Source organism: Phodopus roborovskii, unplaced genomic scaffold, assembly GCF_943737965.1.
Source record: "Phodopus roborovskii unplaced genomic scaffold, PHOROB, whole genome shotgun sequence".
Taxonomy (NCBI): Eukaryota; Metazoa; Chordata; class Mammalia; order Rodentia; family Cricetidae; genus Phodopus; species Phodopus roborovskii.
Window position 1 is genome coordinate 32,225,169 of NW_026126416.1, and position 14,942 is coordinate 32,240,110.

At 41.8% G+C, this 14,942-nt stretch overlaps 2 protein-coding genes across 2 annotated transcripts in view; both read right to left on the reverse strand.

The window, feature by feature from the left end:
• Positions 1-14,942, reverse strand: part of Adal (adenosine deaminase like) — a 181,657-nt gene that overhangs the window by 133,384 nt on the left and 33,331 nt on the right. The window lies entirely within an intron of this gene.
• Ccndbp1 (cyclin D1 binding protein 1) lies at positions 4,984-14,451 on the reverse strand. The gene is made up of 11 exons (XM_051183607.1): positions 14,309-14,451; positions 14,137-14,196; positions 13,773-13,852; positions 10,986-11,067; positions 9,054-9,147; positions 8,819-8,892; positions 8,130-8,206; positions 7,554-7,831; positions 6,545-6,605; positions 5,682-5,728; positions 4,984-5,453 (listed from the first exon to the last, which is right to left on the reverse strand). Exons 1-11 carry the CDS (start codon positions 14,406-14,408, stop codon positions 5,339-5,341), a joined length of 1,068 nt encoding a protein of 355 aa, XP_051039564.1. The 5' UTR covers positions 14,409-14,451; the 3' UTR covers positions 4,984-5,338.

The following is a 14,942-nucleotide window of genomic DNA, read 5'->3' on the forward strand; positions in this document are numbered from 1 at the left end:
ACTGAGTTTTTGGTCTATTTCAACTTGGAACTGTGTTGTTTTTCATTCAATAAAATGGCTGCCGTAAGCAACTGCTGTCCCAATCGGCACTTGCAACTCTGCAGCTATAGACACAGTTAGGCCACAGGGGTTGCAGCCAGGCAAGAATTCTGTTCCCTCAGGCAACTGGCTCTATCATAGTGGGCAGCTAAAGGAAACTTTATCTAGATCTCTATCCTTCTATAGAACTCAGGATTCAAAGGTTGAGGTGAAATCCTTGTGGCTCAGAGAGGATAAATAGCAAGTTGCTAATCTTGTCTCCTTGCTCTGTCTCCCAAAAAAAGGGGCCTGTCCTTCTGCTCAGCCCCCACTAAAGAACCCTCCTTACACTTAGTTTCTTCCTGCTATTTCCTGTCAGCTATTTGCTGACTCAACCTCCTGTCCTCATGTTAATTTTATTCAATCAAGCACATGTAACATGTCTTTGCATCTTTAACAAAAGCAGCAGAAACAAATGTAACACACCCTTACACAGTTAAAATAATATTCTATGCCGGGCCGTGGTGATGCATGCCATTAATCCCAGCACTTGGGAGGCAGAGGCAGGTGAATCTCTGCAAGTTCAAGGCCAGCCTGGTCTACAAAGCTACACAGAGAAACCCTGTCTTGAAAAACAAAACAACAAAAAAGTAATAAAATAATAATAATAATAATATTCCACACAGAATTGAGATTCTTGAAGCAATAAAATACAAAGGCAGAAGTTTGGTACTAGGGGGTGGGGGTAGGGGATGAAGGGTGGGGGAGGTTGGGGTGTTCTGTGATAGACCAGACCATGTTGTTTTGGAAAGGATTGTGGAAGGACTTTGAAACTTTAGACTAGAAAAGTCATTGAGTGTTGAGAGTTCAGTGGACTGCTCTGCAGGAACTTGGAAGATAAGAGTATTGAAAGCAAAGAAGAGGATAGAGGCCTGGTTTATGAAGTTTCAAAGGGAAATACTCTACCGGGTCATTTTGTGACGAATCTGTGGTGTCTGGTCAGCTGGGGCTGAAGAATCGGCTGTGATTAACAAGAGACCAGAACCATTAAAGTGAAACCTTTGTTTTGTTGGGATAGGGGATGTTGGTCAGCTGGGGTAGAAGAATTAGCTGTGATTAAGAAGAGCCCAGCAGGGCTGGAGAGATGGCTCAGAGGTTAAGAGCACTGACTGCCCTTCCAAATGTCCTGAGTTCAATTCCCAGCAACCCAGCAACCACATGGTGGCTTACAACTATCTGTAATGAGATCTGGTGCCCTCTTCTGGGCAGCTGGTACACAGACAGACAGAACACTAAATAAATAAATAAATCTTAAAAGAAAAAAAAAAAAAAAAAAAAAAAAAAAGAACTCAGCAATCATTGAGGTACCATCTACAGGGAAGTGTTCACTCAGGATCAGCACACTGAAGGTGCTGGTAGCTGAATTTGCTAGTGAATGTCACCCAGATGGTGCTGATTTTGAAGGTGTGAAGGGGCCATGAAGAGCAGCCGCTTCATGGCAGGGTTGGAGTCCCTGAAGAGAACCCCAATCATGAGTAAATTCCAGATATTGGACACTAGGTTACACTGTTGGAGTGTGCTTTTGCTTTGTTCAGATTGTGACTTTGCCCTGGTTCTTTCCTCTTGAAGTAAGAAAGTGTTTAACTCATTTTTTATTTTACAAAAGCCCACAGTTTAGAAACTGCAATTTTAAAGAGGTTTTAGGTTTTAAAAGAGATTGGACTTTTAAAATGTTTGAATTAGTAATGACTGTGGGACTTTTAAGCTTGTAATATGTTTTATATTTGTGGTTGTCTTAGTCAGTGTTCTATTGCTGTAAAGAGACACCATGATCATGACAACTCTTACAAGGAAAGTATTTAATTGGGGCTGGCTCACAGGTTCAGAGGGTTAGTCATTATCATCATGCAGAGAAAGCATGGTGTTGTGCAGGCAGACATGGTGCTGGAGAAGTAGCTGAGAGGTCTCCATCCGGATCCACAGGCAGCAGGATGAGAGAGTGACACTGGCCTGGTTTGAGCATCTGAAACCTCAAAGCCCACTCCCAGTGACACATTTCCTCCAACAAGGCCATACTTCCTAATAGGAGACTCCCTATGGGCCTATGGGGGCCATTTCCATTCAAACCACCCCAGTGATATTCAATAATCTGAGATCTTGGGAATGAAACAAAAAATGGAGAGGCTATGGCTTAACTGTGATTTGTTTGTATGTCAGGTTGATAAGAGATCAATTGTGCTAGCTAGTTTCATGTCAACTTGACAAAAGCTAGAGTTATCTGAATGAAGGTAACCACAACTAAGAAAAAAACTTTCATAAGATTTGACTGTAGGGTATTCTTAATTAGTGATTTATGGTAGGGGGTGTTCAGCCCATTGTGGGTGGTGCCATCCTTGACCTCATGGTGCTGGATTCTATAGAAAGGCAGGTTGAGCAAACCATGATGGACACACCAGTAAGCAGCACCCCTCCATGGCCTCTGCATCAGCTCCTGCCTCCAGCACTCTGTCCTGTGTGAGTTCCTGTGCTGACTTCCTTCACTGATGGACTACAGTGTGGAAGTATAAGCCAAATAAACCTCTTCCTCCCCAACCTTCTTTTGGCCATGGTGTTTCATCACAGTAGAAACCCTAATACCCCTTTGAAGCTGTAAGCAAGCCCTCTTCTATAAGTTGTCTTGGTCTTGGTGTCTCTTCACAGCAATAGAACAGTAACTAAGGCAGAGCTGAATACCAAAATCTTTTGAGGCATAGAAAAACCAGAATAACATTCAGAAGTATTTACTGCTGCAGGTAACAGAGCACCAGAGGGACTTTGTGGTCATCTCTATGTATGTAAAAAAAAAAAGAATCAGTATTTTCATTTTACATGCACTTCTGAGCAGACTCAAAAACCTTTAGGCTCACAGGCCTAAATGAAAGCAACATTTGAGTCTTAACAGATTGCATTTCTGGTACAACAAAACTTGGGAATAGATCATGGGTGACCATGAGTGTTGGTAGAAGAAACCCAAGACAGTAAAGAGCTAAAGAGAGAACAAACAAACAAACAAAACAAAACAAGACAGAGAAAGGACTACAAAAATGCAGAAACAAGCCTAGGATTTTTTTTTCTGTGAAGCCTATTTATGAGTACAGAGCTGAACCCCACCAGTAAAACACCTGGAGGGTCTCTGGGCCCATGGGATCCCACTGCTGGCAACCCAAATCAGAGGCTGAACTCAGACTGAAAGAAAAATTTAACTACAGCAAGTCAGATATGAATTATGGTTACTGGGGTGTGAAGCCAAGATTTCCACAATCTCCATTCACTCCCATTGCCCAGAGGAGCAAGCTGGTAGATGCAGGGTGATGAGAAAGGCTTGGAAGAGGCTGAACCTACCAGCAGAGAACAGCACCACGACCCATGACAGAGCTCTGGAGAAGGCGTAAGGGACCCTAAATCTGAGAAAGCTTGGGACCCACTGAACCCCTAGGAAATATGTGTGGCAAAACCTGGCTCATGATGGGGCATCAAGATTTGAACAACACACTCCAAACAACATGGGCTATGGAGAAGCTGAGGGAAGGGCCGGCTTTTGCAACCAGACCCCTTTTAAGGAAGACTCGGAGATGTACCAGGATCTGAGAGTCCACCTATGAAGAAAGCACAGACTAGGGCCAGTATCTGTAATTCAGTTATTCAAAGTCACACTGGGAGAGAACAGGAATATAATGGAGGAACTTCCAGGGGCTAGACAGACTTCTTGTAACCGAGGAAAAAACATTGAGAGACTGAGTGTTGGGAAATTTAAGTACTTGTCCCTTACAGCTCTCTTCCTCCCCACCCAGCTGTAGAACTTCTGTGCAAGCAAGATTGAGCAAACAAGGTTGTTTTCAGAACTTTCCGGTGTGCAGTGTCTATACCTTGACCCCAGGTGTGGGTGGTGTATGACTTCCTCCTATGCTTAGCCCATCCCCTGGCTTGGGTATTTAAGCCCTTTACCCTCTGTAATAAACGGCAGCAGCTTCTTCACTACTCATGGTGGTCTGTTAAGTGTTTCAATCCGCACACCCTCTGCCAAGCTTGGTATTCTACTGCATGGGCAACTGAGTCTGGTTATCAGGCCGGACAGTTTTCATAGCTTATATCCCCAACCAGATCTCTCTCCTCCCATTTAATAGCCTATCAATTTAGCATGCCAACTTGCTCCTATTCTGTTATTGCTCTGGGTTATTTTTCCCTCCTCCTTACTGTTTCCTTTTTTATTTTCCTCTCCCAACAAGCAGATTGAACTGATTTGCCAATACTAACTGTAGTGGTTTGAATGAAAATGGCCCCTTAGGCTCATAGAGAGTGGCACTATTAGGAGGTGTGGCCTTGTTGGAGTAGGTGTGGCCTTGTTAGAAGAAATGTTGCAAAAGGGAATAGACTTTGAGTTCTCAAATGTTCAAGTCAGTAGTATAACGTCTAGTGTAACATTCACTTTCTGTGGCCTGTGGATCTCGATGAACAGCTCTCAGCTATCTCTCCCACCCAAATTAAGTGTTTTCCTTTATAAGAGCTGCCTTGGGCCTGGTGGTGGTGGTGCACACCTTCAATTCCAGCACTCAGAAGGCAGAGGCAGGTGGATCTCGTTCAAGGGCAGCCTGGTCTACAGAGCAAGTCCTCTATTACACAGAGAAATCTCAATGGTGTCTCTTTACAGCAACAGAAACCCTAAGACACTAACAAATTAGCTTATGTGGTACCAACCACTGAGCAATCTCTCCAGCCTGTTTCTTTTATTCTTATTCTTTTTTAGACTAAGTTTCTCTGTAGCATTCTGGCTGTTCTGGGACATACTATATAGACAGGGTTGGCATATAATTCAGAGATGCACCTGTCTCTGCCTCCCAAGTGTCAGGATTAAAGGTGTATGCCAACATTCCTGGATCACAATAAAAGATTTTAAATGACACTTTGGAAGACACATTAAATGACACATTTAATCACATAGCTTAGCACTTTATTGAGATCATCAAAATCTTAATAAAACAATATACTTTACTGTAAAATAGAGAATAGGACAACTTCCTTAAGAATCTCCAAGAAACAGCTCAGAGCAAAAATTTGTGTCTAGTACAGAAGCATATCACACTCATAAGTGTTATAGATAGCTGACAATCTGTCTTAGCCTACAATTTTGATAACAATCTCTTATGAAATACAGACAAGAGCTTCCTTTCTATCCAGCAAGCACCCTATCAAAGCTCCACTTCTAAAAGCAGACACAGGGAAAAAATAATAAATAAATAAAAGCAAACATTGGAGCTTGGCTGTGAGAGTGAGAAGAGAAAGCTCATGAGTTGGCTGCATGCTGAGTGAGCTCCTTAACTCTGTTCATACAATGATCAATGGCATTAATGAGTAAAGGGATCCAGCTATCTTCTGGCTGGGGGGTCACATGACTTGCTCTGGGAATAAAACAGAAAAAGAGTTGTTAATGTGCAGGGAAAAGCCATTACCAGGAGGAGCATAGAAGAAACTACAGTAAGAAGGCATTCCTCTTCACAGACAGGCCACTCCACACCCTACCCACATCCACAGCTCCCCTCCCCAGTGCTCTGAAATGGTGTCAGTTCTTGAGAATAGCTGGGCAGATGATTTTAGTCTCACATGTAGGGAGAAGTCTTCAGACTTACTTTGTAATTTCAAGCGCCTTTATTAAAACAGATACCAATTTTGCAGACTAGAAAAGAGAGAGAGAGAGATGTCACTTACCCTGAGCCCTGGCACCAAAAAAAACGAGACCTTGAATATTCACGTAATAATAAGACAATCATTTAAAAAGAGCTTTCAAGGGGCGGGAGAAGTGGCTCAGTGCTGTGCAGTCCTGAAGACCTGAGTTTGAACTCATTTTATAAAGGGGAAGGAAGGCAGGGCGGCGGTGGAGCATGCCTTTAATTCCAGCACTTGGGAGGCAGAGGTAGGGAGGATCTCTTTGAGTTTGAGGCCAGACTGACCTACAAATCGAGTTCCAGGACAGGCTCCAAAACCACAGAGAAATCCTGTCTCAAAAAAAATCAAAAAAGAAAAGAAGAACTGGATATGACCATGTTACCACAGAGCTATGGGGAACAGAGATTATGAGATCATTGAGGCTTGCTGGCTGCCAGACTGGCTCCAAGTTCAGTGACAGACCCTGTCTCAAGGTAATAAGGTAGAGAGTAACAGAGCCCACTCATCATCTTCTGGCCTCTGCATATGTACACACCTACCTGTGCCCCCCATAAATGAAAAAAAAAACAACAACAACAACAAAAAGAATTCTACTCCTTAAAGCACTGTTTTCTATTTTCAAATGGTCATCCAAGTGGCTACAAAAGTATCAAAGTACATAGCTATTCCAACTCAAATTCAGCTTGTATTTATCAAGCACAAAGATACGTAAGAACTATGAAACTATCTTAATGGTACACAGGTTTGGCAAAGATAAAAATGCTCTGTAGCTTATAGGAAATACTAGAGACTAATATAATTCTACCAATTCAAAGCTAGTACTTACATTGATCCGCACAGTGAGGTGACACACAGGTGGATAAATGCTCAGAACCAAATCATCCACACTAAGAGAAGAAAAATATAACCATTAACCAAAAAGGGGGCACAGAGCTCAGTGTGGTTGTTTCTAGTACACAATCAACCCAGTTCCTTAATTTGAGTAAGCAGGTATGCTATGCAGAAGCAATTTAGTCAATGTTCACTGAATCGAATACCTCCTATTTAGGAAGCTGGAGTAAAAATGCCCATGATTCACAGGATAAGGAATGATTAGTTGAGTCAAACACAAGAGGATTTGAAACCATCAGTATAGTAAGTGATACAGGCAGAGTTCATGAGTGGAAGCTAAACAGGTTAGATAAAGGTACCCTTCTAAAGAGGCCACTACTTTAATCATGTGAACAAATTTATTACCACAAGAAAAACCAACACCATGTGTTTCCCCAAAAGGATACAGAGAGAAGTACAAAATACTCTCATAATCTAACTTTATTATTATTATGAGAAAATAATTTTATGAATCCAAATTGTTGTGTATTTACAATGTGTAATTCTGAAATACCAATGTCAAGTCAGACTAGAAGGGACAAATACTATTGTAAATTCCAAGAAACAAAATAGATGCCAACCAAATGCAGTAAGAGACCTTAATGGAACCCAGAATTTATGTAAGACATTTTGGAGGCAAGGGAAAAAAATAAGTATTAGATATTATTATTACATCAAATGTTAAATTTCTTGAATGTGACTAATCTCTTAGGAGATTACAAATAAAATATTTAATGGTAAGAAGCTATTTATGTCCTAAATGATCTAGAAAAAAACATATCGTATATAGAGAGGAAATAGGTGATTATGAGAATCCAAATAAAGGATATAGAGCTATTTACTGAAATGCTTTTTCAATTTCTTTTAGGCCTGAAAATTTTCAAAATATAAAAAGCTGAAGGAAGCCTGCAGCAACAGCAGCTCGAATCACAATGCTCCTGTTTTTAAGTGTGGCACATGCTTACCTGGGGCTGATCTCATCAGAAATATCCACAATGTCATCCAGCTGGGCTACTTGATCCTTCTTCCCATTCTCAGCCACTAAGATCCGGATTTTCTTGAGGGAAGCTCTGGATGCTCTCACCAACGCAAGGCATGGGGTTATGAGCTCTTGATCTTCTTCTGACCAGTATGAGTCCCGATTGCTTGGAAGCCCTAATACACCATTTTCATCATTGTGGCTGTCAGAGTTGTCCTCAGAATCATTCAAGAGGCCAGAGTAAGGGTCACATTCTTCTACAGCCTATGACATATCATCATATATGTAAATGCAAACATTCCACCACTACCATTAGTCACCTGCTTTACTACCTGATACAAAACTGCATCAATTTATAAACCACATTCTCCTCCCTGTCCAGAGAGGAACAGAGAGGTGGCACTAAAACACAAGACAGAAGACTGGGAGATGGAAGGCAGGAAAGGAGTGAGACTGGGATCATTCAATCAAGTTGCAGGGCTCCCTGTCTCCATGGTCAGTTCTCATCTACTGGTCATAGAGTTGCTTTCCAATGACCAGGAAGATCGGAAAGTGCCTTCACCTGCTCCATTTCTTCATGTGCATCTTTCACAAAATCCACACTCTTTGTCAGCATCAAAAGGGCTGCAGCCTTGTTATCTATGAGTGAAAAATCAAAAGCACTAAAATTAGAAGAGAACTCTTTCTCTTAAGACTGCAAAGGGCAACCAACACTGCTTTAAAGTAAAACTTTTCTTATTACACCCTCTGCCTGGACAAAGGATTAAAAGGCTTTTTAATTTCACCACCAGAAGAAACAAGACTGTCTCATGGTGTTTGTTATCACACCAGTCTTAGTTTGATAACCACTCTTAGTCATCTGCCTGGCTCTGCTTTATAACTCTTTTAGTGTGCTCTCCGATGCTGCTCCTGGGACAGCAACAGGAGAGCAAACTCTATCTTTTCCACAAGAGACAGAGCCATGGCAAGAGGAGTCTGAACTTAAAGAGCAGTGCTTAGTAGTAGGGTGCTTGGATGGCATACCCTGGGCTCAATCCCCAGCACTGCCAAAACCAAACAAAACCAAACCAAAATCCAGTGTGAGGAATGACAAAAAGTACTAAAGTCAATTAATATTGGTGATAATAAACTACATGTTATTTCACTTAAAGTCTTTATAGAAATTAAATTAGTTATGTAAGGCAAAGCTGGAAGCTGGATATGAGAGGTCTTTTTGCTTCAGCCAGCAGCTAAAAGCTTACTTCTACCCACCTTTTGGAATCTCAGGCACCTGTTGGCATGCTACGGAGACACTATTGCAGGAAATAAGGTCACTGTTCTCAGTGCTGGAAAAAGGAATTAATAAGGACATATCAATAACCATGGTTCCTGTCACCTAAAATTGTCTGCCATGAGGGACAATATATAACTTGGCTGTTAGGGTCAATTTTTCCTCTCTGAGTCAAGGAAGCCCATTAACTGTCATCCCACACTGTGGCACTGATACCTCTGAGATGGAGAGATAAGCACTTCCAGGAGCTGAGCCATGCCATCCACAATGTCCAGAGTAGCATTCCGCACCAGCTTTCTCAGGGTGATCCCTGTAGCCAAACCCAAACAGTAAGTAGCCTGGTCATTTCACATGTCACCACTTGCTTTTGTAAGTGTTACAGAACTATGAGGTAACAGATACACACATGCTTTATATCACATACCAGTGCAAGACTCAAGTCTTACTTAAATTCTTATGCCATTTTATTTCCCCTCCTGCCATTCTTTAGTTTTAGAGTTCAACAGTTTTAGAGTCTTTCCATGTGTATTCAATCATTAAGGACACTGGTCCTTTGATAATTGTGGACAAAACACTGTAAGTTTAAAGCATTTGTAAGTAACCCAGATGAACTATAACATATTTTCATTTATTTTCTCATCATAACTTCAGTGAAGGTAGAAATCTACAGACCAGGTTGGTGGGCACTTAACTTGTCTACAAACAGGGTATGATGTAATGCTAGGTGGAGGAGGGTAGGGACTGGAAAGAAAAGTGAATTAGGGGCTGAGAAGAAGCCTATTTATAAAGTGCCAGTTACACAAATGTGACAGCTTGAGTTTAATTCCCAGAGCCTACATGAGAAAGACAGACACAATGAAGTGTTCCTATAATGCCAGTGCTGCTGAAGCAGAAACAGGAGGCTCCCTGGGTAATCAGTGAACTCCAAGGAAGATTCTCTCAAAACACAAGGCACTGACCTCTGCATGTACTCACATGTACATCCATGAGCATCTGAATACACACATGCACTTATGTGTGCACATACATACACAGACACAAATAATGGAATGTTTTTTTATAAAGGATCAGTTGAGGGCTGAAGACATGTGTCAGCACTTAAGAGTACAGACTGCTCTTCCAGAGGACCCAGATTCAATTCCCAAACCCACATGGCAGATCACAATGTCTATAACTTCAGTTCCAGGGGATCCAATACCCACTTCTGACCTCAGCAGAGACCAGACATGCATGTGGTACACAGACACACATGCAGGCCAAACACCCATACCAATCAAATAAATAGTAACTTTTAAAAATAACCAGTTGAGATGGCTCAGCAGGTAATAGAACATGCTGCACAAACCTGATGATCTGAGTTTAATCCCAGAAACCCACAATGGAATGAGAGACCCTATTCCCCATGTACGTACCTGCACACACAGAAACACACACACACAAACTTTTTAAAGAATCAGGTAAAGTAGTAACAATAGGAAATCAAAGGTGCATAGCCTCTGTACCTTAGCATAAACAGAGTGCTACAGAGATCACTCACATTACAAAACTATCTTTGACTATTTTATGGGGAAAAGTCACATGCTCAAAAGTGAAGAAAAATAGACATGTATAATATGTTTATATATAAATAATAATATTACATTGAAGACAAACACATATAATAATGTGGTGGGGGATGTCCTTCTATATGCTGTGAATACGTTCCTCTTATTGGTTAATGAACAAAGCTGTTCTGGTCAATGAACAGGCAGCATATAGCCAGGCAGGAAGTATAGGCAAGGCTACCAGACTAGGAGAATTCTGGGAAAAGGAAAGGAGAGAGTGAATGGCAAGGGAGATGCCACATAACCACTAGGAAGGAAAAATGCCCAGGCATTCTCTGGTAAGTCAAAACTACGTGGAGATACATAGATTAATAGAAATGTGTTAATAACTAAAAGAGAGGTAGCCAGTAAGAAGCCTGAGCCATTGGCCAAACAGTTTATAATTAATATAAGTTTCTGTGTGTTTATCTGGTACTAAACGACAGAAACTGTTTACATATTGATAATGTTTACATACTAATATATAACATCAGGATATAGTCTACTACCTTAGCAAAGATCTAGCCTATAAATGCAACACAACTGTGTATACACAGTGACTTACCTTGATTTTTAGGAAGTGAATAATATACTGCAATAATTTCTTTGATGCCAACATGAATTTGCTCACAGATCCTCTGGGTTTCCTATGAGGTGATGGACAAATTCAGAATTAATAGAACAAATGTTCAATATCAGTGCTGTCAGCCTATTTACTGGGGAAGAGATCAAATATTTATAAAGCATGATCAAATGTTTTCTGGAAGTCTATGGGGTCAGGCTTATGATATATATTCATCCCATACTAGAAAGAAATTAGGTAGACACCAGACAGTTCAAAAAAGCATTACAATATGAAGGAAAACCTTATTTCTGCTATTTAATATACTAAGCAATCATGTTGTGCCATGAGATAATCTCTGCACTTAGTCCAGTAGGAAGCAAATTATAGCCCAGAGGCTTCCCCAGGCTCACTGTTGGGTTTTATACATAGAGTGTTACTAGGACACAGTCATACTCATTAATTTACAAACATCTAATAGTTGTATTTGTATTACAAGGAAAGAGTTGAGTAGTTGTCCTACAAAGCCTAAAGTATTTATTCAGCACCTGGTCTTTTGTTAAATACAGCCCAATTACTGCATCAGGCCATTACCATGCCTTTGCTGTCATACAATTTATCTTTTTTCTTATTAGTAAATTGCTCAAGACAGTGGTTCTCAATTTTCCTAATGCTGTGACCCTTTAATACAGTTTCTTATGTTGTGGTAACCCCAATCATAAAAATACTTTCATTGTTATAAATTATAATATAAATATCTGATATGCTAGATATTTGATATATGATGCCTGTGAAAGGGTTGTCTCACCCCCCATAAAGGGGTGGTGACCCACAGTTTGAAAACCATTGTATTAAGCTATGCAGGAGACAGGCAGTAGTGGCACACATCTTTAATCCCAATACCAACACTCGGGAGGCAGAGGTAGGTGGATCTCTGAGTTCTAGACCAGCCTGGTCTACACAGCTAGTTCCAGGATGGCCAGAGCTTCACAGAGAAACCATGTCTCAAAACAACACACACACACACACACACACACACACACACACACACAATCAGGAAAAGGGTTTATATTTTTATAGTTACACACACAAAATCAGGAAAAGGGTTTATATTTTTATAGTTTTATGTTGTAAAAGGAAATTTTTATCACATTAAGACATTCACAGCTAAGCAGTAGAGGTGCACACTTTTAATTCCAGCACTCAGGAGGAAGAGGCAGACAGATCTCCAAGTACAAAGCCAGCCTGATCTACAGAGTGAGTTCCAGAACAGCTAGAGCTCCACGGAAAAAACCCTGTCTCTAGAAAACCAACAGAACCAAAAGAAGACATTCACAAAGGGCTGAGAGTGTAGCTCAGTAGTACAGTATTTGTATTGTTATATGTGAAGTCCTAGGTTCAATCCCAGAGTGAGTGAATGAATGAATAAATAAATAAATAAAAATGCAACATCTTGATACATAGTTATTGAGATTACTATGAAAAGTGAGGTAAACTACTCTTTGGGCTGGAGAGGTGGCTCAGAGGGTAAGAGCATTAGCTGCTCTTGTAGAGGACTCAGGTTCAGTTCCCAGCATCCACATGGGAGCTCACAACCATCCTTAACTCTAGTTAAGAAGATCCAATGCCCTCTACTGGCCTCCAAGCAAACAATCATGTGCACATACATGCAGGCAAAATACTCATAGACATGAAATAAAATAAACACTTAACAAATAAACTACTCTGAAGTAAATGTAGCTCTAGAAAAATGTGGCACAGGGCATTTACATGTTGGTCGATCACAGCCAATATCTAGCTTTACTTTTAGTTACATAATACAGAATTATTTAAAATGCACTAATTCTTTGTTCCTGTAAGTTCACCTCTGTAATTTTTTTCTATCAACACACATATGTATGCAAAGATTATAACTGACAATTCACTACAGTGCCATTTACAATGTTTCAAGTTGAAAACAGTTTAAAATATCCACCTGGGATACTGTTTAAATTATAGCTATAGTTACTCTATCAAGTATTACAAAGAACTAAGCAACTTTTTGAGTGACATTAAGAATCAACTTCTAGCTGGGTGGTGGTAGCCCATGCCTTTCATCCCAGCACTCATGAGGCAGAAGCAGGTGGATCTCTGTGAGTTCAAGGCTAGTCTGGTCATTCCAGGACAGCCAGGGCTGTCTCAACAAAGCAAAAAAACTACTTATAGTACAGCACAACTACTTATAGTATCTAACCACTGTGTGAGAAGAAACACACACAGAGATATGTATATATGCATAGGACAGATTTATGGAGTAATACAGAAGCAAATGGAATGAAATAGAAAGGTAAACTGGGGTGAGAAGATAAATGTATTTTAGTGTACTCAGGTATCTCTTGAACTTTACCCGTATATTAGTATAAGTAAACAGTTTAATTCTAAAGGGTTTTGTGTAATAGGTGTTGCTTAGATACTTCGTAGTCTTTTAACTCCACCGCCAAAATTTATTAATCTTGACCCAAGTCTCTAAACTTGCTTGCTCATCTGTCAGATGGGGAATATGTATGAGAAACAGCTATAAATCAAAAAAAGCTTTTAAGATTAGGAGGAACTAACCTGACTGAGTTTTGGGCTGAATTTAGAAGACCTTTCTACCCTATGTATGCACTTGGCTATTTGGTCCTCACAACAATCATATGCGGTAAAACCTATAATCCCATTTAATAAATGAAGAAAATAAAATGTGGCTTGAGGGTAAAAGGTGAGCAGAAAACCAGAGGCAGCACAAAAATTCCAGAAAAGAAAGCTCACCCGTGGAGATGGCAGTGGAAGTCGGGAGAAAAGTGTAGTCAGAATCGTGGCTTCCCCTGACAGGTTCACTGCGGCCTCATCTGGGGGTGGCAGAGGGTTAAAAGGTTAAAGCTGCAACCACTACACGATTTTTTTTTTTTTTTTTTTTTTTTTAGGATAACGCGTCCCTTCTCCACCCTTATCATCATAAACATCTCCAAAACAACTCCAGAAATCGTTTTATATTTCAGCCTCAAGTGTCGAGGACAGGTGGCAGAAGGGATGAGGAGCGGGCAGGATTGTCACCTCTTGGGACAACAGAGGGGAGAGAAGTTAGGATGCAGGGAGGGAGGAGGGAAAAGTCTGCAAGGGCAGAGACACTCACTAAGTCTTCTCCAAAACACCTCTCGATTGAATTCCTCGGCTGTCTCCTGGGCTTCGCCGACTTGAGGGTGTAGCGCGGGAGGCCGGACCACCCCGAAAGCAAAAGACAGGTGAGCGGAGCCCTGACACGACGCCCTGCCCGGAGCCCCGGGGCTCCAAGTCCCACAACTCACCCCTCACTCCAGGCAGAAGCGACCGCAGCTCCGCTGCCAGGTGCCGGAGCTGCTCCAGAGGCGGAACAAGGAAGGGGGCTGCGGCTGCCGAGCTCGCCATCGCAGCCTCTCACAGGGGACTCTATAGTCAGGACGCTTAAGCCATTCGGGCCCTGGCGCTGTATTTCCGGTGCTGAGAACGCCTCTCGCTTCCGGCAACACAACCACGCCCCGCCCCTTCCTCCTCAGTGAGGCGACCCCGCCTTCCCGGACAGCAGGCGGTCAGTTCACGCCTCCGCCCGCCTAGAGACCCGCCTACCCCTGCCGATCTACTTAGAGGTCAGGCCACGCCTCCCGCTCTCCTAGAGGCCCGCCCACGGCCCCGCAGCCCGGCCTAGAGACCCAGCACTCCAGTCTAGGTCCTGGTCCTGCCCCTCTCCACCACCCCACCTTGACATCCTGCCACACCTGCCACGCCTCGTAAAGACCCAGCCATGCATCTTCTAACCTATTAGAGACCTGGGCACTCTTTTTTTTTTTTTTTTTTTGCCATTTTATGTATCTGCAAGTATGTCTGTGGCAGCCCCGTGGTGACTCTTTCTCTGAGCCCCAGACATCAGACCCACTTTCTGGTTCCCATGTTTAGCCATTGCAG